Source organism: Scatophagus argus, chromosome 10 (assembly GCF_020382885.2).
Source record: "Scatophagus argus isolate fScaArg1 chromosome 10, fScaArg1.pri, whole genome shotgun sequence".
Taxonomy (NCBI): Eukaryota; Metazoa; Chordata; class Actinopteri; family Scatophagidae; genus Scatophagus; species Scatophagus argus.
The window spans coordinates 7,050,426-7,077,034 of record NC_058502.1 but is presented as its reverse complement, the minus strand read 5'-3'; the positions used below and the strand labels follow the sequence as shown (position 1 = coordinate 7,077,034).

The 26,609-nt window shown below is 41.9% G+C and overlaps 1 protein-coding gene across 1 annotated transcript; it reads right to left on the bottom strand.

Moving 5' to 3' along the window:
- On the bottom strand, window positions 1–26,609 carry LOC124065790 (serine protease HTRA1A-like). The gene is made up of 9 exons (XM_046401564.1): window positions 25,930–26,609; window positions 19,329–19,428; window positions 18,406–18,610; window positions 3,726–3,920; window positions 3,602–3,634; window positions 3,364–3,478; window positions 2,638–2,695; window positions 2,376–2,471; window positions 1–667 (listed from the first exon to the last, which is right to left on the bottom strand). The coding sequence occupies exons 1-9, from the start codon at window positions 26,390–26,392 to the stop codon at window positions 499–501; spliced, it is 1,434 nt and encodes a 477-aa protein (XP_046257520.1). The 5' UTR covers window positions 26,393–26,609; the 3' UTR covers window positions 1–498.

Sequence of the window (26,609 nt, the reverse complement as noted above, 5' to 3'; positions counted from 1 at the left end):
GAAGGTAAACCTTTTATTTTCTTCTCAGTGTACATCACATAACCAACACAAACATTCTACAGTACTTTAAAAAAGAAGTTTAGAAAACAACAATTATACAATTCAGATTTGCTCAGCGAGTCTCTAAATTGCTTAAAATTGCAGTGGAAGACTTGACTGAACAAAAGTCAATATTAAAAAAAGACACAAAACAAGAGAAAGCAAATAACAACAATATGCCAATAACCAGACTCTTATGTTTGTGACCAAACAGTAGTAGCATTGAGCAAAGCATTAAAGACTGAAAGTGAAAACACACATAGAAGTACAGCACTGTTTTTAAAGCATCTTTACAGTCATTCCTTTCAAGGCAAAGCCAGAATTTTCCTGGATGTGTGGCATCACTGGCCTCATTGGCCACAGGGAGAGGGCGTGTCAGTAGAAGCCTGTCTCCAATATAAGGTCCACTGGCGTTGAGTTAAGTTTAGCTTCACCTCCTGAAGTGTGATTTCTGGAGGGTCAAGGGTCGATCTCCACGGGCACAACTGTGAGGATGGCGTCCTCATTTCCACGGCGCACAACTATACTCAAGTTGCCGTCCCACTTGATGGCGGCACTGACATCATTCGCTGATGAGATCCTTTGTCCATTGATTGAGATGATGACGTCATGCTCTTTGAGTCCACCACTGGAGGCGAGAAAAAGAAGAGGTGACTGATTGAGGGCTTCATAAATGCTGTATGTTGAGTGATTATCTTAGTACAGTGATAGGATATTCTGACACAGGCCTTGTGGATTTTTTTAAAATCAGTTCACTTGGTTGCCTTTTCACAATTCATTGTGTCAAATTGTTCTTTTAAAGTAGACCTTTAAAAGTTAGGGTTACAGAATCTCCCTCCTCCCTACATGAGCATAATTCATACTCCAAAAAAGAGACAAAACACACTATAAACAAAGTGAGAGCATTTTCCCGACAAGTTTTCCAGTAGTTTTACAATAATACCATTATTGAGAATTATTTAGTCCATGATTACTGTGTTGACCATGAGATCAAAATGTCACAATTTTAAATCCACTGATCACTCTTTATCCTGATTTCCCATCAGTCCTACACTGTATACTCTCCAATACAAGCAAAAAACTGCACAAAAAACAACAACAAATGTTAAAAGTTAAAGATTAAGCAGGTTAATTTAATGGCAGATGTAAGGACTCACCACTCATGTGATCAAACCAAGTCATCCTCATGTGTTTCTAGTGCTGTCTCCAAACATATTGAACTTACTTTTTAACGTACTTTGCTCAGGTCTGTGAGCGCAATATGAATCAGTGTAACATCTCTTGGCTGAAGTTTAGTAATGGAGCGATCACGATGAAATGATAGCACAGCGAGGCGGGAGCACAGAGCATTAAAAACACCCATTAAAAAAACAAAACAAAACAAAAAGCAATCTAGTAAACCTGAAATCACAATAGACCAAGACAGCAATCAACAGTGATATCAAAAGCTGACTCTCAGACACAGCTGTTTAATCACAGCCACATGTAAACACAGAACCACCGCACCTTCCCTCGCAACAGCATCCATTAACACATCTGCAGCCCAGTATTCCCCTCATTACGCTCAGCTGCTCTAACACCTCCAACACAACAAATGGATGGTTACATACAGCAAAAGTCAAGATCTCCAGAGGCCATAAACAAACAAAACAAAGTGAGATCAAACGCATGATAAGTGCAGCCTGGAAAATAACACTGTATGTAAAAGGAACCACAGAAATGTTGTTACGCAAAAAGAAGGGTGATTTAAGCAATGAGTAAACTCTGACGAGGCCTCGTAAGGGACACCGCTCCGCAGTGGGCTGGGTGAACAGGCGCAGGAAAACCACAGCGCAGCCAGTAACCTCCCTGCATGAGGTTTGAAGGAAATAGCTGACCTCAGCGTCTCCCGAGCCCTACTCTGCTGGAGTTGTGGCTGATTGGAGTGGGCTGCAATTGTGGGAGGAGGGGGATATTTTAGAGGGCCAGGCACTCCAGGCATGCTGGAGTGAGCCATGAATTTACGTTCTGCAAAGACAGCTGTGTAGGAGGCTTTGTGTGTGTGTTTGCGTGCACTTGACAGTCAGAGGAGAGAAGTACAACAAAGAAAGGAAATTAAATATGCTGTCTGTTTGCCCTGAGAGGGAGGGGGAGCAGGAGCTGTTGGGAGAGTGACGAGAGTCTCATGTGAATCAAGTCCATGTGTGTAGCATGAAGTGCCAAAGACAATATCCCATAGCTGAGAAAGAGTTGGACACATTTTCATTTGCACCTCACTGAAAACCACCATGTCACAGCCAAGTTAGTTTCACCTGAGGCCATGCTTTGGAGCCACATGGGCAAAATATCTTTCTTACATTGCAGCGGGTGTTTTTGCGATAACCTCCATAACGTAAGCCCCCGAAGTTATGTCAGGGAAGTCACGGAGTCGAGTCTTCAGCTCTTTGGCCAGCCTGGAGGTAGAAAAGGGGACAGAATTTAGTAATCAAGTGACATTTTTATCTAACACCAAACAAAAAATATAAATCTGCAACTTTTATGTTGTCCAAACGTAATGAAAACAAGAATTTTACATATTGCTGGTGCTATTTCAGTGCTAACATAAAGTGTGCGACTTACGCTGGAGTGAGAGTCATCATCCTCACACCAATGTACTTCTTCTTAGCAGCTGCTCTCCCTGTTGATGGACAACACAATACAAATACAATCGTTCATCCTCTCGTCTGCAACAGACTGGGCTCTTAGTTTTATGAGTTTTATGTGTTAGCTGACCTTCAAAACATAAAAATCCTCAAGGATATTGCTTTTTCTGTATGTGAGTGAAATATTACATTTGTCCAGACAGCAGATTGTATATGTGTGCCGTAGGAAGATCAGTGCACATCTACATACTCCATCTTAGACGTTTTTTTTTTTTTTTTTTAGTTATTTCATCATGCAGACAAATCAAATCAAGAAGCTATGTTGACAGCAACACATAAATATTTTTGGCGAGCATTTTGGAGAGGTAAAAGATGAAAAGCAGTAATATAAAAAAAACACCCTGACATGTTCTGGCATTTCGTTCTTTATTTTGTTGTTTACTTGAAATGGAAAAATCCTATTGGGCACTGTTTGGTATGGATTCACAAAGCTGGTCAATATATCTCAAGAGAGCACACCAAATGAAAAACAACCACAGAAACAGCCTACTGAATTATATTCTCTTTTACTAGATGTGCACATGGGATCCTGGTGCAACTCTTGCAGACAGTTTTCAAAACTTGCCTCCTACAGTTTGTCTTGGTGACTGAAGAGAAGCACTAAAATGAAAACATAACAAGTTATGTCAGTAAGAGCTCATACCTCTGGACTGCCTGTCGTAGGATTCTGCCAGGAACTGGCGAATTTTGTCCGATGGTATGGCAAAGGAGATGCCAGCCGTCACTTTCAACGTGTTGATCCCAATCACCTCACCATCCTGAAAAAGCAAACCTCAACTTAGAGCCCAGTAAGAAACAACTGTAAATTTTCAGATGAATTTAAACATGTCATGGGAATATAAAAATGAGTTGTGTCTGACACCCAAATAAAAATGGCTTACTAGATTTATCAGAGGCCCTCCTGAGTTGCCGTACTGTAAACCAGAAAGATACATCACTTACTATTTTTTGGTTTATGAGAAAAACAAAGTGTATGCTAATGATAATGCATCTTAATTCTCTTACATTTATGATGGCGTCAGTCTGGATGTAGTCCATGTCGGAGTTGCGAAGGCCCAGCTCTCTGCCCCCTCGCTGAGTGGTGCTGACGATTCCTGTAGTAACTGTATTCTGGAGGGAAAACGGGCTGCCGATGGCAACCACAAACTCCCCTGGTCTCAGGTCTGATGAGCGGCCCAGCAACATCACAGGAAGCTTGGTCTGCAAGCGAGAAACACAAAAGGACAGACTGTTCATATTAGTCGAGGCCAAAGTTACTGGAAAAAAAAAGGATTCATCATTTGCAGGATAAAACCATCACGAAGACCAGGAAGTGGGGACAAATGCATAAAATGAACAATTTATACAAATACATGAATGAAAGCAAAAGGCACAGCATTATTAATAGGAAAAGTGTCTTTGCAAGGAAAGTGGTAACGTGTAAAAGAAAACCATCTCATTACAGGAGCCTTTCAAAGATTTTCTCAGAGCCAAAATCCATTATTAATATTGAGAGGCTGCTCCTAAGAGATGAAGGGTGCATTAGTGGAAAAGCTCCTCTCCTGGCTCCTTTTTACACTTGCAACTGACAAGAGGTCTGAATCCTGATATTACAGCCATCAGAGTTCATTTGCAAATACACATATTCCTGCTATGATTTATTTTCCTAAATCACGTTTGTTTTTAATGGTGCACTCAAGGGAATATCAATCAAACTGGGGTTGGTTTGTTCATTTAAAGAATGCCTTTTATCTGTTTTGCCAAATGAACTCTTCATATATAAGATAGTAAGAGCTGGCATGTCAGGTGTCAGTATTTTGTTTTAATTATTATGCACACACGCACACAGAGGGAGGCTGCTCTCTCTACATGCATCATAGAGCTCTTACTTGGACTCTTAGGATCAGAGAAATGAGGGGGTTTTATTTGGATATATTCTGCATGCTTTTGTGTTTTTTTTAACCATATTGTTAATCTGTTTTACAGGAAATTCATATAGTATTAATGTGTTTCGGTCACCATTAAACTGTCCACACAAACTTCAACATTTCTAATGAGGAGGGCACTAAAAGAAAATCACAAACTCAGTGTTGCTACTACCGCGATTACCCCATTGAGCTTTAAGGCCTTCTCATGGTCATGTGCTTTATGAGTGGACTGTACGAAAATAATTACAGAAAAACCACAAGTCTTCAAAACACAACCCACTCAGTCCGGCCTGGCTATTCTCTCACACAAAAACAATTACTCCCTTTCCACAGCAGTGACATTTACACCACACAACTCCACTCAAAATTTCAAGATCAAAAGCCTAGCTGTTGGACTGAAAGCGTATCCCGGCTGACGAATCAATCCTAATGGTGAGCGTGGGCCAACAGACCACAGATGCTGGAAAACTGGCTGATATATAGTAAATAATAACTACCTTAAGCTCTGGTTAGCCCTGTTACACTGGGCATTGGAAACCAGGCTACTGAGAGCTTGTTTCTGCAGACAGAGAGGATATATTTATCCATGAGCAGTGACAAGTTTCCTTTTCTGAATAAAATCATCTCTGCTGGGCAGCCCGCGGTCAAAGCCCACGCGCCGCCACGTCACGCTGAGTCTGTACCCAAAGTCCTGACGGCATGAGAGCACTATTTTAGAAAAAGGAAAGGACCTGTCCCATGTGCTCGTCCTGTGCTATCCATTTTGTTTACCCAGGGTTATAAATAGGAGCCAGAGGAAGCTGCAAGGTAACCGAGACAGCGACACAAGTTGGCACAAACAAAAGCACCTATGTGAAGTATGCCGAACCCGCACATCGCAAACCGTATTATTCCCAGTCATTAAGTAAAACAACATGAACCCACAGCAGACATCTGATTCATAAACTCTTAAATTTAACCGGATTGTGGGAAAACATTTAAGGCACACTTTTGATTCTTCGTGTTCGCTGAAAATGAGGTGAAGTTATTATTAGAAGATGACAAAAATAGTGATAGCCAGTAACCGAGGAAGAGAACCTTTCAACCCAACCCTCCACCTCACCGGCACACAGATACACAAACGACTAACACAAGTGTTTTTACGCAGCTTTATTTTAATATCGCATTGATGTCAAAAGGAGACATGGCACACACACGCAGACTGAAGAAGCGTGTACATAAACCAGGAAACATGCATTTGGCATGTATACCTGACACAGGAGTAGCGATCTGTATAATCACCCTCCCCGCTGCCCCCTCTCCCTTCACACTCCATGTGAGATAAGAGTATAACCAGATGGAGAGAGGAAGCACACAGCTGAGAGAGAGAGAGAGGACGTCAGGTGGATGTAAGTCACTGCCAAGACATTCAGGACTAATGGCCACTGCTGGTCACCGTGATTACGATAACAGTTAGTGATACTGGTGGCGTCGTGGTGACTGTTGCTAACGAGTGAAAACCTTGTGTCGCTGAAATGTTGCGGAACAGCTTTGTTTTCCAGCTTGATTGCAGTTAAACGTAATGTGTTCTTAAAGAGTTTAATAAATGTGTTTTGGCTGCTTGTAGAGCTCGCACACAAATGACAACGCATTCATGTGCAGAGAATGCAACCAAACAGAGCCTAGGTGAGAGGGGTGAGCAAACAGTGAACACACACACACACACACACACACCGCCAAACTTTTCCGAAAGACCCCGAGCTTACATATCACTTACTAATCGTGAGCAGTCAGCAACCTGGAATGACTTGTGGAAATTCATCTCGCCATGTGAGTCCGCCTCTCCTGACCACCCAAGTGACTCACTCTGCTATTTCAGATGAAGATTACGACGCACTGGCACTTCACCCAAAGACACTATAGCCACACTTTAAAGGAAGGAGGCAAGGTGAAAGAGTGGAACAACAAACACCACAAACCACAGGAAGAGAGTCTGAGAATCTGACACAAATGAGTCTAGCATAGCTTTGTGTGATACTGCGCTGATGCATGCAGAAACCAGCTTATGACCCAAAAAGACTTTGTGAATACTACACGGTCTGTGAAGATAGCGTCTGCATTCTGAAAATAAAAGCTTTTTGTTGTGCTAGGCAGGAGGCCACTTCATCACCTCACATTGTTGCCACTGAACATCAGAAGGATGCCAAACATTTCTCTTTCTCGAAGTTTAAAAAAAAAAACGCGTTTTCCAACCTCTTGAGTTTTTAAGATAAGAGAGCGAAGTGGGTCATCAGATTAAACTAGGGAGGAGCAGAAAGATTTGTTGGACTGGGCCAAAGATTTGCGTGTGAAAAATTAGGGATTTCTTTTGTTCCATGTTGAGCTGTTGTGATTCCTACATATGAACAGATTTTGTCACACTCAGGTCACTGAGGATGCCACAGCGAAGGGGACAGATAAGCTGGCAGACAAGCAAACATATCGCTTTGAAAATAGCAGCAGAGTTGCTATAGAGATGTGTCATTGTTTAATGTTACAGCCTTGCTCGTTTGGAGGCTCATTTAAAAGCCATTATGCTAATTGCCGTTTTATGACTACTGGGGCCCAGGTGCAAACTTTAACTCCAGTCAAGCTGGGATGGACTGTGGTTTAATAGTTTGAGACACATGACACAGTCTGAGACACATGTGTACTTCTACACACACACACAGTAAGTAGGTTTCCTCGGCATGAACACTCACAAACTCTGAGTCTGTAAATTAAGACCCCGACACCTGGCGCTGCTTAGATATACAGCCAGGCCACTTCCAAAGACACACATTCAGACACAGAAGCTGCTTTGGTTAGGTCAGCACATGACCTGAACTCCAACTCCACTGCAGTCACTTTAGATCTCCTCTTCATTTCATATAGCTGACTTCAAAGCAGAGAACATACTTTCATAGGTCCTACATTGCAAAATTCTTAAGTGCACCGATGTACAGGGTTTTTACTGCCGACATCTGAACCGGTGCCCTCGGGGTTTGTGCTAATGCCGATAAAAAATGGGGCAGGACTCAGCTTGCTTAAACATAACATCGAGTCAGAGGATCAGAAGATCAGGCAGGGGACGCAAGTGTTTGTGTGTTTGTCTGTGAGTCTGGATGCTCATATGGTGCGCAAGTGGCTCATTTATGTGTTCATGGGTGCCTGTTTGTGCATGTTTGGTAGACCGAGAAATAAAAAACATATGTATGTGAATGCTGCTCCTATAAAGGAGGCCTTTGCTCTACTGAGCACTTCCTCGTACTGTAGGTAATATCAGCATGTTCATGTCACATTGGCTAAACCATATCCTAGCTGACACCAGGACAGAAACCGCTATGGTTTCCATATGTTTTTTGGAAGGTTTGTAGTCTGCATGAGAGCAAACATATGTCTCCGAGTTGCGTGTTTAAGTTCCACTCTGTGTAGTTTTGCATGAGAGCTCAGAGAACTTGAGGGCGTCTCAGCTCTGGCTAGACACCACAAAACTTTGAACTCCAAAATCACAATGATGAGAGGAGATGAGGTCTTATGTGTTTGTTTGCTTCAGGACGACTGCCCAAAGTATATGAACCAAACCTCTCTTTTACCTAATGCATTAGGTCAGACTTTTATTTATATATGTTTTACTTTGCTCTGTGATGACTGGCAACCATTTTGGTGTTTACCCCACGTCTTGCTGCTCCAGCCCTGACCTTGAACAGCAAAAGAGGTTTAGAAAATAGATGGATGTTTATCCACTGACTGTCAGGAAAAGAGATAATAGTGACAAGAGTGAACGTGACGGTAGTTCTAATTCCTATAGGTTTTATATGTCTAGCAGAGTTATATTGTAGTCTAGACTATCCTTTATGTGGCTGGGGGAGCACAGGGGAATCTCCTCAAGAAGCTCAATGGGTCTCTGGATGTCACGTTGAAGAACTAGAGGGTTAGAGCCCTGTCTGTATGCGTTGCACTTTCCTAGTGCCTACACCCAAACTGTGGCGTATGACACTTGTAATAAATGAGTAATTAGATAATAAAAATGAACAATTGGCTAAAGAGTAAATGGCAGAACACACTTTGGATAATCAGAACACACTATCAAGTTTTCATAGAGGCAGTTTCTAGAGCCATTAAAACTGTTCATCATGAATTCTGTGGTTTATGTTTCAGAAAAGACACATCGCTACTGATTTACTTGTAAATGTAACTGCTGAGAGAATCACAGAAAAACTCACTTCACCATGAACAGAGTGGATTAGATTTCGGAGGAGCATCACAAAACCTGGCCAAATAAAATAAAACTATCTGCATGGTTTGAAAATTTGTTGAAAATGCGTTGACAGATAACTATGTTTATATCACTTACAAATACATGTAACATCTGCAACTGAAGTACAAATACTTCCAAATTGGACTGAAGTACAGTAGCCCTCCTGACAACAGTCCCCTCCCAACCCCCCCTTCAAAATAGCTATCTGTTGTCATAGTACTGCGTAGGCAAAGATGCAGTAGCCCCATCTTTATCAGTTGGAAAAAAGAGAAAGTCAAAGACTGTTTTGATCCTGTTGGTTATGAACCTTCTGATTAACTGTTTAAAACTTCGCTATCATGCCTCATCCATATCTAAAATAACTTCACTGACTGGTAAGCTGAAACAGTTCTGGAAAAGGCTGCTGTCTGTTCAGTGGGCGTGGAAAACAATCACACAGCCAAAAAGTAGGCCAAGACAAAGTGCATCAGAACCCAGCAGGGCAAAAGTGTGTGTGCGTGTGTGTGTGTGTGTGTGTGTGTGTGTGTGTGTGTATTTTCTTTGGCTCTTTTCCGACCCGATTGCATCCTCAAGCATGGGAACCATTTGGGTTCCAGGGACAAGAGGCGAAGGAGAGAGGTTGGGTCAGGAGGAGAGAAGGATGTGATTCATTTCCCCTCTGTCTCTCTCTGAAGGACGACATGCAGCGTCTTTCCACTGGCAATGGAGTGTGTCCTCCACTTCCCTGCGGTGAGCTGTCTTAAACCCATCCCTGTGCACAGTACGCGTGCACGCACACACACATGAATAATTAATTGCGAGCTTGCTTTTGTCTGTCAGTACTATTCATTAGGGACATCTTTTGCTTCCTGGGGAAACATTTAGCCTACCCACTGTTGCTGATAAACAGATAAAGATAAATGCAAGAACACGTGACGACACGGAGACGACATTCCTTCTCTTTCCTTTCCGCGCATAAACACAGACTCACACATGTACATATTCCAATAATAGCCCAGTCCAAACCAGCACCAGGCAAATTTCCCAGAGAGAACGGTTTTGAGGCTCTTAATACTAGGAGATGGGTAACACAGAGACAAACAGAGCCATTGTTTTAGGGGACCATATGGGAAACATGAGGCCAGTTTTCTCTGCCATGCTGCAACCCTTGTAAAGCAGATTTTAGCATGAGGATTGGGTTAATGGCCCATTTATTGGAATTACATCCAACAGTTTCAGTGGGATTTCATTATTTTTGGGGCAACTTATCTTTCCACCACATCTGGTGCGGAGTATAGAAATAGGAAACTTTCCATCCAAGCGTGACACATAATCAGCTCGCAACGATAACAGTGGCAGGTTAACAAGTCAAATTTGCGGTACTTTCTGAAACAACGAGTTCTGGATTTCAGAGAATTAAGAGAGATTTTTTAAAAAAAAAAAAAATAAGATCCCTAAAAGGCTCTTAAATATGAACTTGAAGGCTGCATATATGATATCACGCTAAGGTGCATGTTCTCAGGGAAAAGTCAGCACGGAAATGAAAAATCAGCTTGTTCTTGCACTGCAGAGTAAAGTTAGCCTTAATGTTAATGGGACAGCACTGTATGAGAAAACGTTCAATTATATATCCATCCATCCATCCATTTTCTATACCGCTTATCCGTCAGCGTCGCGCGGGGCTGAAGCCTATCCCAGCTGACTACGGGCAAGAGGCGGGGTTCACCCTGGACTGGTCGCCAGTCAATCGCAGGGCCAACACACAAAGACAGACAACCACACACTCTCACACTCACACCTAGGGACAATGTAGAGTAGCCAGTTAACCTAATGTGTATGTTTTTGGTATTGTGGGAGGAAGCCTGAGTACCCGGAGAAAACCCACACAGGCACAGGGAGAACATGCAAACTCCACATAGAAGGGCCCAGACCGGGATTCGAACCTGGAACCCTCTTGCTATGAGGCGACAGTGCTAACCACTGCACCACCATGCCGCCCTCAATTATATATATTTTATAAAATGTTACATTGTTCTGACATTCCCTGCTTGGATGGTGATCAGAGAAATACGTAAGCAACACAGAGTCGGGGTTTATGCTTTACGGACTAAATGCAACTACTGATGCGCAAATTTTCCGAAATGTAAGAACAAACGGGACAGAGCTGCTAACGTCAGTGAACTAGTGAACATTAGTGAGCTTTTTCTCAATAAAATAATTTTGTTGGCTAATGACAATACTTGGCCTTGAAGCTAATGCAAAGTTAGCTCTAATAATGAACTTTGTGAGCTATTCAGCTGGACTTGATAAAGTTTGAGTTTACAGTAGAGAACATGAAGACACAGATTAATCCATTCTTAACACAGCTTTTGGCTTTGAAGAAAAATCCAAAGCTTGACAGTCCTGCTATGCCTACATAACATTTGTGAAGCTATGATTTGATAATAACAATTTATGGGACGGGTTTAACAAATGGTCAGCTCTACCCCAGTAAGTTCAGTGAAATAATGTTTGAGCTGCAGTGTGAACAAAGCCAAGGATAAAAGTGCTCACTGCCTTCAGCTGCATATGCTGTATAAAGCACACACACCCAACGTTAATGACCACACAGGTCATGCAGTAAAAAATGATCTGGAATGATATGGGAAATTCCCTGCAAATTACATTTGTGTGTTTTGAAGTCAGTCCAAGTATAGTATGGTCAGTCCAACCATAGTATGGTTGCCTCCAAGTCTGTGGGGTCAAGATGGTTAAATAAATATCCTTCCAAGTCAATGAGCTTTCAAACCAAGAGGGAGTCCTTGCAGGTAAATCTGAACTTCCAAGTGAATGTGACTGCGTCCAAGTTCTGAGTGAGAGAGTGAGGTTAATGAGAGGACTTTTAAACATGAACCATGATGAGTTCTATCTTCACTGTGCCGTTGCCACATCACACAGTGCACTCATTAACCTATTAGCTCACATAGTCCTCCAGACATATGGATCCATTTTCCAGGTCTTGACCACATCGCTCTCTCTTTCTCTATCCCTCTTGCTTTCTCATTCTCCCCATAGTCCCTACACAGGAACAAGTGAGTGCAGTATTTCCCCCCTTCCCTTACTCCTCTGAAGTTCCAGCTGCTGTAGACAGACTAATGTATTCCCCAGAGCTGACGGGTAGACCACAGCCCCAGGAACGGACTGGGCCTTGCTACCAATAAACTCCAATTTCACAAAGAAAATGGAAGAGAAAAAAGGAGAGAAGCAAGTCATTACACTCAGGGAAAACTCGACTTTATACTTTCTCACTCATAAACTAGGACAATTGCTTAGTGATTATTAGAGGAACAATCAGCTTTTATTTAACAGAGACAAGTCCATGAGGAATTGTAAGGGGCAGCGAACAAAGCCAGATGGGAATGAGAGAGAATAAAGTGACATATTCAGCCCAATACTTGCTTGTGGACAAGGAAGTTTCTCAGAATACAAAAAAATCTAATCTGTAAAGAGTTTTAAAATAATGAGAAATTTGTGTTTTCACTTTGTTGTTTTGTTTATGCTTGTAAGTTCTGGTGAGTTTTCATATTGTTGCTGTCATGTCGACCCTACGGCCTCCATTTCTCTTATATTGATCTGTGGATCTCATGTGTAAGAAGCAATGAGGGACATCTTTGTCATTAATTGCTCTCTTGCACTTGATGCTGCAGGTCTAGTAGCTATCAGAAATGTTTAAGTGACACTTGACACTTGGTCAGATTTAAGCCATAAAAATGAGGACTCGACTCTGACCTGCACAAATCCTAAAGCAAAAAAACAAACAAACAAAAAAACAGAATGCACCTCCAGCTAATTTAATTACTCCACATTCTATATATTTCATAGATCTTAGAGTCTGAGACACTAAAAGACAACTGGCATTTAAAATTGCTCATGAAGACTGACTTGCAATCCAAATTTTATTGGTCACAGCACTCTGTTATCTATACCTTCAGTAATCTGTCCTAAATTAAAGAAGAATATCTCAAAGCTGGAATTTATATATTACTCATTAGGTTCCAAAATGTAATGCTCTGTAGCTGTAGGTTTTGATGACTATGTTTTCCCTTTTAAATATAATCCAAAATGACAACTTTGCTCGCCCTCCTTCCCTCTCATTACAGCTCAGTCGTCCTCTAATTTTGCCCTGTATTAACTCTCTTAGTCACACGCACATTATTTGATCCACAAAGTCAAGGTTAATAATCAAAACTGAGAACAAAATGTCTCAGAAGAAAACACACATGATGAATGAGATTCAACATAGAAATATGCAAGACAACAAAACAGCTGGGCAAAATGTTAATGAAAAATGAAAAAGTAAAAACGCATAAGCAAGCTCTGAGCAAGCAGGTTCTTGAAAAGGGTTCAGAGAGTCCGTCGCAGAAAAACTGACGGGTAATTGAAGAGAATGCTTCACTCTGTGATTTAAAAAATGAATGTCACTGTCATGTTTAAGGGCCAAAAAGCATTTAGTGTTCAATTAACGATCAATTTTCACCATTTATCCTGAAGACATGGAGAGCGCTTCATCCAACAATAGCAGAAGAGAAGAAAAAAGCGTGCTCAAGCTACATGGTTACTAGAATTACAGCCTTAAGGTTGTATGCCTCAGATGGAAATCATGCACAGCAGCCAGGGCTCCCTCACATGGGATTTGTTATTGTTGGTTGTTGTTGCTCCCCAGTCAAGTTTGGCCTCATACTGGTGGTCAAATCAATCCTCCAGGTGCAGTTTCTTAATCCTCATGACATTTCTGAAGAACCACTGCCAAACAGTGTTGCAGCATTCTCCACGATTACTTAGTCAAATGAGGAATTATTTAAAACAAAGAAACAGCCCAAAGAAATGTTGTTTTTGGGTTCACTCTTTGTTTTAAAAAGAAGTTCCCATCTGTCTCTGTTGTTGAGGAGAATGCTGCAACACTGTTGGGCTGTAGGTCTTCAGAAATGTCATATGGATTAAGAGACTTCCCACCAGCATGAGGCCAAAATTGACTGGCAGAAACTTTTCAAACCAAGAACAACATACATGACATAAATGAACAATGGCAACAACTTCAGTGACAGTTCAATAACAAATCACAAATAGCAGACCCTTGGCATCCCCAATCGCCTTGATTAACTGCTCTTAAAAAGAAGTCAACTTATTAAGAACACATTCGGAATTCATCCATTTACCAAAAACAGTAACACATCTGATATAAAGAACGCAATCAACCTGGAAAATGAGTCAGACTAAGCAAAATAAGCCAGGCTTATTTTATATGAAACAGGTCCCAGGATGTGACGCCAACCTGGATCCCAGCCTGAATCACCAGCCCTGTCAAGTGCTCTTGAGATTTGAGTGCAACGATGATACAGACTGGTTTAACACAGAATTTGCGATACATGTTTTGCAAGGAGCTACCCTGACGGATAAGCGGTATAGAAAATGGATGGATGGATGTTTGGCAAGGAGTAGTAAACCATTCAATCAAGAGACATTTATACAGTTATGTACATGTAGATTGGGACAAGCAAGTCTTTTTGGTATTTGGCCTCTGTACACCACCACATTGAATTTGAAATGAAACACTCAAGATGTGAGCGAAATGAAGTGGGGAAAAATGTAGAAAAATGGCTGTAATTTATAAAGGGTTAATGCTACAATTTTGTCAACCCCCTTGAATTAAAACTGAAAGTCTGAGTCTTTGCTCATATGTTGAGTGTTTGATTTCATTTCATTGTGTTTCATTTTCAAATGCCAAAAAATGTACTTGTCCCAGTATGTATGGACCTAACTATGTAGGACAACAGTGCTTTGAGCTAAATGCTAACAGGTTAGCAACGATAAAGTCAACATGAAGGTATGTACTATGTTAGCCTGCTAACATTTGAAAGTAGCACAAAATACAAAGAAGCTCAGAAGAGACTTTCGTTTTTTACACGTATTTCGTTATAAACCAAATTATCTGGGGTGCAACAGTTTTGATTGGATGATGGCAACAGATGAAAAGCCGGCTTATTTTGGTGAAAACAGTAAAGTACACAAAGACGTTTGGTTTCTTTGCAAGTAAACTTCAAGATCAGGAGAACAAAAAACACATTAGATACAGAACCGTGAACTAACTGTTAAACAAATTAGGTGGGTAATAAGTATGAAATGAGTGTATCTAAACCAAACAATCCAACTGATAAGCAGCAACAAGTTACAGCACATCAAACCAGGCAGCTAGTTATACACACATTGGATTCACAAGAATCCACAGCTTGAATGTATTGCTGATAAGCAGTGCATGACTATCAGTATGTACAAGGCATTTGAGACATGAAGAGAGTATGAGTGCAACCCGTGGAACAGAGGTTCAGTTTATCACAGAGGCAATCATAGTAATTGGAATAGAAAAGCAAGTTCACAACTTTTGAATTTAAATATATGCCAACCAGAATATAAAGTCTTGAGAAGAAGAAGGATAAATGAGGCATCTTTTGATTGGCAGGAGCCATTAAGACATTCACACTTACATTTCCAAAAATCAACACACAACTCAAACCTGGCAAGCCCAGTCCAGGCCTCAACTCAAGGCTTCCAAGACAGGAGGCCATGCAGGAGCATTAAAGCATCACAATGCACTTCCAAATACCAAATGGAAACAAAATTCTGCCACTTCAAGAAATGACTGGAACAACCAGATAGAATATAAGAATATATCCACCAGCAGACAGCATGTTAACAGCTTTCTGACACAAGAACACAAACAAAGTGAACAGAGACATGATCTCAGGATAACCATGTTTCTTAAACAAAAATCAAGTGCTTAGCTTTGATGAACTGAAGTAGTAATGAGTCTCTGTGGTCCCAAATACATAGGAGCTCTTTAAGCTTCAGGCATGGAGTGTGTGTTTGAGTCCTACACCCAATATGACCAGCAGTTGACTGTTGTCAGCTGTAGTCTGTGCCAGCATGCAGCTCAAACACCAATCCTCCATCCCAAAGACAATCTATTGGCTTGGTGTATAGTATTTCTCAAAAGTAACTGGTCTGCTCCTTTGCTTGTTGGCACTAGTACAGCATACCAGTGGGCAAGTTTAAATACCCCGCCTTGAAACAAAGGTTGAATTAAGCTGAATGACAAGTGGTGATCCCATAATTTTTCCTCTAGCACCTGAGGTTTTGTATGAAATGCCTCAACAACCAGACCGAGAAGCTGGATTGCCTTGAACCAGGAGCAATTTGATTACACAGTCAGCAACCTAAAACTGCTAGACCATAAGGACATCACACACAAATATCAATATGAGGGGAAAAAAGGAGTAAAACGCTGAAAGTCCTATTTATTGATGTATTGAAGATAACTGTATGTTAATATGCCAGTATTGGGATCCTATTATCTGGGCCCTTCTATGTGGAGTTTGCATGTTCTCCCTGTGCCTGTGTGGGTTTTCTCCGGGTACTCCGGCTTCCTCCCACAATACCAAAAACATGCACATTAGGTTAATTGGCTACTCTACATTGCCTCTAGGTATGAGTGTGAGAGTGTGTGGTTGTCTGTCTTTGTGTGTCAGCCCTGCGATTGACTGGCAACCAGTCCAGGGTGAACCCCGCCTCTCGCCCGTAGTCAGCTGAGATGGGCTCCAGCTCCCGTGACCCTAAGCAGTATAGAAAATGGAGGGATGGATGGATGGGATCCTATTATGCCAGAATTCCATAATTTTGGATGTTACACACACACACACACAAACATGCCATCTTGCTCTCATTAGTAGAAATACCAGTTGCATATAAATCATGTTGCCTTTCCAAAGTGACAATAACTCTTATGGGCTTCATCACTGACTCACGTCTTGGGTGAGGCAATTAGTCTGACTTCACACAATGATTTACATTGTTTATAAAACAAGTGCACTCACAATGTCAAGTGTGTTTTCCATCAGTATTACACCCTGGATGTCATATGATCACCTGCTGATTACCACTATGCCAAGTTACGCAGAGAAATGCTGCCAATACATTTACGCAAAAAGGTAGAAGATCTTTCTGCCAGCTCTGTATAAACATAGGTTATGCAACGATGAGTATTATTGTTGACCAGGATGATGAAATATGTCTCATGTTTCTATAACGTTAAATAGGAGTCGTTCCTGCGCACTGAGCATGTGATGCAAACAAACACGAGAAAGGCCGCTGAATGAAGAGCTGCCTGTCATCAACAGACGGAACAGCTTTGATTACAGGATGAACAAAAACAAAGCGTCTGTCACTGCTCTTTTCCGCACTCTTCACTCACATTGTCGGGCCGAACAAAACCTGAATGTTTCAGCCTCTTTTCAAAATTGGGGGTCTTTGTAGTACACCTTGTGCTGCTGTCATGAACATCTATTCAGCTGTGTCACCCAGCCATGAGAGTGAGCTCCATAATACACTCTGCTCTGCTATGATTTCCAGGCCCTGGATCACCGCCACACATTCCTTCACATGACTGTTCTCTGTGATTAACATGTAATGTGGATCCCTCTAGTCCAGCAGACAGAGAAATAAACACAGACAGACAGGAACGTGGAGAGAGCAAGACTGACACTGTAGCTAACACGTCGTGTTTTGTGTAGAAAGTGTAGAAACACATTTAGCTCTTTTTCTTTAAATATCCAAGTGGACTTTTAACTGGCCACAGATTTTGTCAGTAATTAATGATTGTCTCTGCGTGTTGCTCAAGACAAGCTGTGAAATATCTGTCAGTTTTATTCTCAGCCTGATGTGTCTCAACACTAACAGGATCTGGAATGACTGCCGTCCAGCTGTCTTTTAAAGACCCATTTGGTTGCACCTGCATTCTCGCTTTACTTCACTTTCACTTTGAATTAGATTTAGAACACTTCCACGCCAGACTTTAATCCCCCAATCTTCAAATTACCCAACAGTTAAACTGGAGAATTACAAAACAGTCAGTTCAGGTTTTGATCTTCTTTTACTGGCCGATAGCATAGAAAACTTTGTGCCTTTGCAGATTTTCTCCTTCCAACACACAGAATTTCAATTATGAAACCAACATTCGTCCATATCATCAAATGAATTTAGAGGCTTCTTGACAAACAATGTTATTTTTTCAGACATTATTGCTGGAAACTAAGCATGGTCAAATCAAAGCTTGATGTTGGTCGACACTCACGCCTTGTGACTTGTGAATGTAATTCTTTGGCTCAAGAGCCAAAAAACAAAACTGTTAGCTAACAGAGGGAGAAATGACAGAAAGAAGAAGTTTAGTAGGAAATATTTCCTCAAGTTAGTGTCTTTCTGTGATTCAATCTTAATTCAAACAACCAAATCTCAATGAGAGACAGCATATAATTTTTATAAGGGAACAGTGTGAAATTTTGGAAAATAACCGTGACCACAAAATATTAGATCAGAAGATCAACACCACACCACGAAGCGATTAGCTTCGATTCACAGAAGGACTGGAAATACCAAAATAATACTGTAATATACTAAGTTTTGACATTTTGTCATTTTTCTGGCCGTAAGACCGTCTCACACTTTCACTGACCGGTGCATCAATCTTTATGAGGGCGATGTCGGATTTCTCGTCCACGTCTTTGATTTTGGCATCATAGGAGCCACCGCTCTTTAGCTCCACTTTCACCCGGTGCTTATTGGCCACAACGTGGGCATTGGTCACAATCTGGCCGTCTTCTGACACAACAAAGCCAGAACCACTGGCAACCGCCACCTCCCTCTTGGAATAGGTCATCCTGTGTGAAGGAAGAAGATGATGGAGGGAGGGGGAAGGAGGGAATTAGAGAAGTGCTATTCACTTTTGAGGTCTTTTATCTGAGAAAAAGTAAGTGAGAAGCCACTAAAACTGCTGCATGATGCAACGACAGACTGGAAAGTTGAAAGCAAACAAGCTTTAGAGTGTGTGAAATCTGAAATCTGTCAGAACAGACTTTGTGACAGGACGTAAATATGAAAAGAGGAGGAAGGCAAGTATTCAAAGGTTGGCTGGAGAGATGAGTATACACAAAAACAGGGGAAATAAAGGAAATAAATACACTGCAACATTATTATACAGCACAACTTCAATGAAAAACTGCTTTCAAATCAAACTGAGGTAGCAACAGTGAAAAGACAAGACAGATCTGAGTGAAGGAAAGATGGGAGAGCACAAGACAGAAACGTGGAAATCAAGGGAGCTGCAGACATTCAAAGCATCACTTTATGAGCTACAGTGACAGACCAAAAGGAGACGACACAGACAAAGAACTGAGGTGTCAAGGAAAGATGAGAAGCGAAGATAAAAGAGCAAAAAAGTCGCTGAGACGATGAAGAAAAGATGTTGAAAGACTGGAGTGGAGAGTGAGGTGCTCTGCCATCTGGTGTGGTTTGGTTAAGTGCACAGGTGGGCTGTAAATTCTAATGTATTTCAGTCCATCACACACACACACACACACACAGGTGCATGGCTCTTACTTGCGGTAAAGTTCAATGTGAACCACAGACGGTGCAATTCTCTCCACCACGTCGGCAATGAAGTTGTATTTGTGTCTTGGGCTGTCTGGGTTGTCCTGAGCTGGAAGTACAACACACAGACACACACATACGTAGGATGTCAGACGAGTTAAAACAAACAAAAATGCACTTAAATACAGCATGATGTAAGAGGTGTGTGTGAGAATAGAAAACCAACTCATAAAACAGCCTTTTGTCATAACACATTGGGGAAAAGAAGTGATGACAGCTCATCTGTGGTTGAGACACACACACACACACACACACACACACACACTTACCCTTGGCCATAAACCTTGCAAATAAATACTTAACCTTGACCTTTACCCTTATCTTGCCCTGTGGCTGATTGTATACGCTGACATTTAAACCACCAGCAGGTCTTTTGTCAGGAATGGCCCTCACAGGTATACCACTCTCTCTCTCTGTCTCTCACTCTCACACACAAACACACACACACACACACACACACACACATATACTGTCTGACAGTGTATGCATGAGGACTGCCAAATTCACTGAATCATCCATCCCTCCAACTCTGCATCCCTGGGCAAGTCAGGAAATGTTGAGTGATTTACCTGGTAATTAAGTCTTAGCCAGAAGACAGTCTAACCAAACCTATGAATCAAAACTCCCCAAAACCTTTGCTTCTGCGCTTTTCATCCTTCCATTCATAAGCCCTTATTTTGCCACGTCTCTTAAAGGATTTTGTTTCACAAGGACAATTTTCAGTCATTAAATATCCTCAAGGACAAAATTTTGTGAAAATAAAAGGCACCCACAAGCGCAGGGATATCGCTGATTGCAGCAAAGGGTTAAGAAAAGAAAAAGAGATTTTCCGCTCTAGGTGCAGTTAAGCTAACACAAGCATGGAATGAGCACCATCTTGCCGTACTGAATGGCGCTAAATTATATAGTATGAAAACAGTTGTCAGCCCGCAGGAGGAAAATTGTCTGCTCCACTCAGCTCCACTCAGTATCTATCTATCTATCAACAGGGCCAAGTGCTACGCTATGTGAGCTAAAGTGACAATGTGATTTAAAATTTTCATCCAATTATTAAATTAGGTAATTAGCACTAAACAGTTTAACTTATGGATAAAGAAATATCAAATAGTTTGCAGGTATGTGATTTCAGTTCATCCTGAGGGGAGAATCAGAATACTTTATTGATCCCTGGGGGAAATTGGCTCCTTGACGTCTTTGATTTATTGACAGCCCATCTAACAGTTGAGACATTTCACTCAAACCACAAATGTCAGCCTCATGGTGGCACAAGCGGATCATCCTCTGGGCACCATGAATATCTGCACAAAATTTTGTGCTCATCGATGAAGTAGATTTGGAGATAATTCACAGATTATCCTCTGGGTAGCTGAACCAAATTTCATGTCAGTACATCTGTGTAAAGACATTTGCCCAAAAGCCAATCATGCCAACATCTTGATGGGGCTGGATCACCAAACTCAGAAAGTTTTTTTCTTTATTTTTTATATTTTATGCAGGTTGAACTTTAAAGCTACAAATAAATCACTGAATCTGATAAATGTCACACAAGTTTCTCACCACAGCGAGGCAGAGACGTAATGGAAATGTTAGAGTCATTCTACCCATGCTAGCTTCACACCTGAGGGGTTCGTGGTCAGCTCTGATCGGATTAGAGTAAGAGAGTGCAGGCCCAGCGTCCAGAACTTATGTTGTTCCTGGATCGTCCATACAGACTCGCAGCCTCTCCCACTTCATCGTGTTACGATGAGATCTGCCTCCCCACACACATGAGGAAATCTACTTCTACACAATGTGATGACAGCAGACATACAGGCCCAGTGGTGACGACTTGTTAGAAAAGGGAAATGGTGAATCAGATGTAGTGCACAGCTTGGTCACATTAGAGAGCCCGAACAAGTCCTTCTTGCCTGACTTATGCTGTCACAGATTATCGCACCGCTTAACCAAGCTTAGAGAGGCTTTCAGTTGTGGATTTGAGGTAGTTTACGAGGCACACACTAAATCCCAAAAAAATACTAATTCATTCTGATCTTTGAAGTTCGGAATCTCGCTGATGGGGAGAAAGTCGGGATTCAAAACTTTCTGATTAGCGTCTAATCCACAAACTGGTGTTACAACATGCTTCCATCTACCGAAGCGGACTGACTTCACGAGACACCATCATATAGAAAGCAGATGATTGGCTTCCGTTGCGTGAACAGAAACAGAAATGTTTCAACTATGAATGCATAAGGTAGACTTGCTTCCAGCTGTAGGTCACCATGACAGAATTAAACTGCTCCCAGTGCACAGTCGCACTTTAGGAGCTCATGTTCCACACTGTCAGTGCTTCAAGTAAAGGTTAACAGGAGGCAGATCTTCTTCCAGCTGTACGTCACCATGACACTGGAAACTGTTCAAGGTGTATCTCACCTTCAACACCTTATCACATATTATATCTGCACAACTAGATAGCTCAGTTACAGTCGATACAAATGTGCTAGCTTGACCCGAAACTAAGCGAGAAAGCTACATTTCTTCATATACGGTAGCACCTTTTAAAAGCGATGGTCATTAAGTGCTTCATGTCACTAAAACAGACGGTAAATATAAAATAAAAAGACGACATGTGGATCATCCATGAAAAGCTTGTGTGCTCGAGAGGGTTTTAAGACACTGTCTAAAACATTAAAATAGGATGGTTGACATCAGGTTGTCAGTAATTGTGTGTTTTACACACTGTAATCAGTTCATCAGCTGCATTTTAATTGTTTATTTAAGCTTATGAAAAAGTTAAAGAGTTTACAGTCAGTCACTTGGAGGTTTCAAACTTGATAAAACAAAAACAATGTAGCAAAGTGATCAGTAACCTCTAGATTAGAAGAACATCACTTCATATCAGCTCCATGTCATCAGGGCTTCTATTAAGCTGCTCTGCATAATGAATACTTTTAGTATCTTTTGATGCTTATACCATGCATGCACTTTTATTTCAGCATTATTTCAAATACAGGTTTTTTTTATATGTAACATTGTAGTTTTACACCCTAATATTCCTATTTTTTCTTAAGCAAAAGATGTGACTTCTTCTTCCACCACCACTGGTAACAGCAGATAAACACTCCTGACTAATTGTTCCAATTGTTCAATTTACATAAAATGGTGGAAAATGTAACCCCGTCTGAGTGGGAGTAAAGAATTGAGCTGATCATGGGAGAATGGCAGCTAATTAAAGATAGTAACAAATTCAACCATCGGTTAACAATAATCAGATGTCTAAAATATTGTTTCTGGAGTCAAATCAAGTATTCAGTGAGAAGAAACCATGCAAACACAACATTTGGGGAAAAAAAAGGATTCATAAAGGCATTAATTTTGCTCACCATCTCTCTCTCTCACACACACACACTCACACACCCGCAGTCTTCATCATCTCTCTCCAACCCATCACCCCCTCCCCTCTCTCACACATTGACCTTCACCACAAGGGTTCCTGCTCAAGATCTCAGCTTCTTTTCTTTTTCAGTTTTCCCATACACAGTACCCGCTGTTTTATTGGTGCCTGCAGGCGGAAGCAGCCTTTTCTTTTCCCCTCGACTAGAGAGAACTAGATGTGAATACAGTAAGGTCAGCCCCTAACGCTCTCATTCCCTCACACTGATCCTCTGCTGTGAGGGCGAACTGAGGCCCACCAGGCTTATGTGCTAAAATGTGTGAAATGGAAGCAGGCTTTTCTGTGGTTACTGTCAGAGAAATTGGTATGTGAGTAAATAAAATGCAAATCCTGTTGTTTCCTCTTTGGCCTTAACCGGCTTTACAGTGTGAACTAAGCTACTGAGGCTCATGTGGAGCTTTGAGAATCGTGTCAGCCAGTCACATTTATGTGAATGCTGTAACAAAATGATTCCCAGTAAGTTATTGATTTGACTCTGGCTGAATACTTTTCATTGCTCGTTTAGTTTGGTGAGGATCTGCTTTTCTTGGTGACCCACTGTGCAACCGTGTGAGTAACTCCAACCTCATTTCTCCATTTCTAAGCTTGCTTTGATTTTTAATTTTTATTTTTGCCAAAACAAGTTTTTTGTTTTTTCCATTCAGGCCTTCGCTCAGAGGCAGCATCAAACAATAAGACCAGAAATAAGCACACACACATCTGTGAGTGAGCCAGATGTATATGTGTGTGTGTCCGTCAGTCTCTAACACAGTGGCTGTTCTTCTATTTGACCACCAGGGGACAGTTTTAGCAGTAGAATAATAGTAAGATAAGAATTCATACTATTTCATATTTTGTTGTTGGAAATGTTGGAGTATAGAAGACGACATTGATGTGATAGCAAGGATGGTCACACAGAAAGAGAAATAAAGAAATATCAAGCGGGAGAATAACAAGCGTCATGAACAGGAAGGAGAACAGATGAGGAAAAACAGACAAGAAGAAACAAGAGGAGAGACCGACGAGCAGAGCAGCACTGATGCCCAAAGATGATCTTTTAATATTATGAGTGGCTGAGGGAAGTCAGGGAAGAATGTGCACATTCAGCACATGTCACAGGCTGGAGTCACAGAGTGCAACATCAGCGAGCACTGACAGTCCACAGCTCCCAACTTTACTGGGTTTTCAGTTGGATTCAAATCTAAAAAGAATATTTAAAAAACACAAACATCAACTGCACATTCACCCCGAAACCTCTGCATGAATTCATCCTATTGGGTTGTTTCAGCAGCCCTTCAATGCAGCTATGTGTCGAAAATGGTTGATTTGGGGTGACTCCTCTCTATCCTGCAACATTTTTCCAGTCAGCCTCTCCTTTATCACTTTATCATCAAAACCATACAGTTTTAAAACATTTAAAACAAATACCACCCCAGGGTCGAGGCAATATTCGACCTAATGTTCCCTGCCAAAATGAACAATTTCCATAATCAACATCTTTACTGTGAAATGACATCATGCCTGCATATGTTTTCCTAACATGGGGCCGAGTTGGCAGGGTACAATTGTAGAAAAGCATAAAAGTATTAGCATAAGCATTTATCTTAAAGTACTGAAAGTACTTGTATAGTGATAAATTAATGATGGATTAAGATAAAAGATATATACAATATCAATAATATGAAACCTGCAAATGCTATACAAATATTATTGTTATTCACAGCTTGGTCAGAGGCACGTCTGATGTGCCAAATGAAATGTGACTCGTTTTATTGCAGCTATGGAAATTTTCCCTGGGAGCCTTGGAAAATCAATAGCACTCGCCACAGTCTTGCTCTGTTTCAGACATGGTTAGCTGCCTGTGAATGACTTAACCATTTTAGCTGCTTACATGACTGACAAACAGAATGTGGTGATACAGTCTGGCCTACTACCGCGCCCACACGGTTTTTGATGTGCATGTAAACCTTTCCCCAAAAATATGGGTTGCTAATTTTGTGTTTTCCTCGGTGTCTCCTGCCTGTTTTAAACTGTCTTCAACAGAGGAGGAATTATGGCTTTGAATCAGCGTCAGGCATTCCTTTATGTGACTGTTAAGTGTGATTTATGAGTGACACGAGAAACGCAGAGAGGGGGTGAGACACTGAGAGGGATAAGGTAAGAGACAGGAAGGAGTTGGGGACGGAGGGGGGTGAGTTTCCAAATCTTTGAGGTATAACTTATAGGTCTTTGAAGCAACACATGCTGAACCTCTTCATTCGGAAGTTTGCGCACGCACACGTGGTGCACACTTCAGAAGGACGTCAGCGCGCGCGCACACACACACACAAAAGCACTGGAGACTGATCCAATGCCTTTACCACCTGTAGCCTGTGCGCATGAATACGACCGTTTCTCATTCCTGAATACCTTCATGTGTTGTTTTAAGATATATCACACACGCAGCATTAATGATGACGAATGGCTTGCTGATTAAAACTCGCTGGCTGTGCACCGATGAGTGATGGCTGTTTATTGCTGAGCTCCACTGATTAGGGTGAAATACATCTCACACGGCTCTCTGATAAAGTGCAGACACACACACACACACACAGCTGTTTATTAGACTCTCTGTTCGGCTAATGGAGGCTACAGTGGCATGAACCGAATGGAAGAAACAATCAAGGAGATTTTAGCCATGTGAGTGCTGGGGTGTGCCGAGAAAATCTAAAGGCTCACGTCGAGCTTTACATCAGGAGGGAAGCTCGTGTCTAATTGTAATGCAGAGACAAGAGGGGAACACACTTGAATGGTGGCTCTTGTTGTCCCAAACACATGGGGATTGTGTGCCACTAAGTGCGTGGAGTTCAAACCACAAACGTCCAGTTGTGAAGGTGAAACGGCAAACAAAGCAGGAAAATGTCCAGACAGACTGCAGTCAGTCTGGAAAACGGCTAAACAGTGAGGTCTTGTAGATCAGTTTATCTCACAGTGAAATGTTTGTTTCACAAGGTTTTAACTAAACAAACAGTACTCCACTTATAGAATGATTGCTGTTCATACAACGACATTCGTAATCACTCATCTTTCTTCCAGATCTTATCAACATCTCGGTTTGTTTGGGGCTTGCTGTCCTCATTAAAACAACCTGAGCGTTACCTTTCCCGCAGGCTCCCCGCTGAATGAAAAGAACAGGTGGCTGCTGCAGCTTCTGCGCCCGCCGGCTGACCCTCTTCAGTTCGCAGATATTCCGGTAGGACACCCCGTCGCTTCCGCAAACCGGCTCGGTGGCTTTGCACACACAAATGCCACTCTTGCTTCTCCTCCTCACCGTGACAGTGTAGGCCACCCCGCCGGAGACCGAGCACTCCAGCCCCTCTCCGCACACCGGGTCCCCGAGCTTCCCGCTGCCACCGCATGATTCGCCCTCGCCGGACGCGCACACCGGGCAGCAGTTGCAGGCGTCCAGGGTTTGACCCGCCTGGCAGTCCGCTGGCAGCCGGGGACACATCGACTTGTCACACCGAGCAGGACATCCGATAACAAACCGGCTGGAGGCTTGCGCATCTGCCGGAGCGCTGGCAAAGGCGAAGATTACGCACAACGACAGTGTCCAAAACATGTTTCAAACTAACAATAATAATAAGATTTCAAAAAGTTAAATAGAAAGTTTAAAAGGGGTCCAAAAGTGCGCTCTCTGCGTGCAGTGTTATGGGATGGGAGAGCTCAGTAGTGCTGAGGGAGGGGGAGTCACTTCAGCTGGAGAGGCATTTAACTGAGACTCCGCTGCGCGGCCAATTACGCGACTTCACGTTTTTGCTGGCACCGCATCAGAAAAG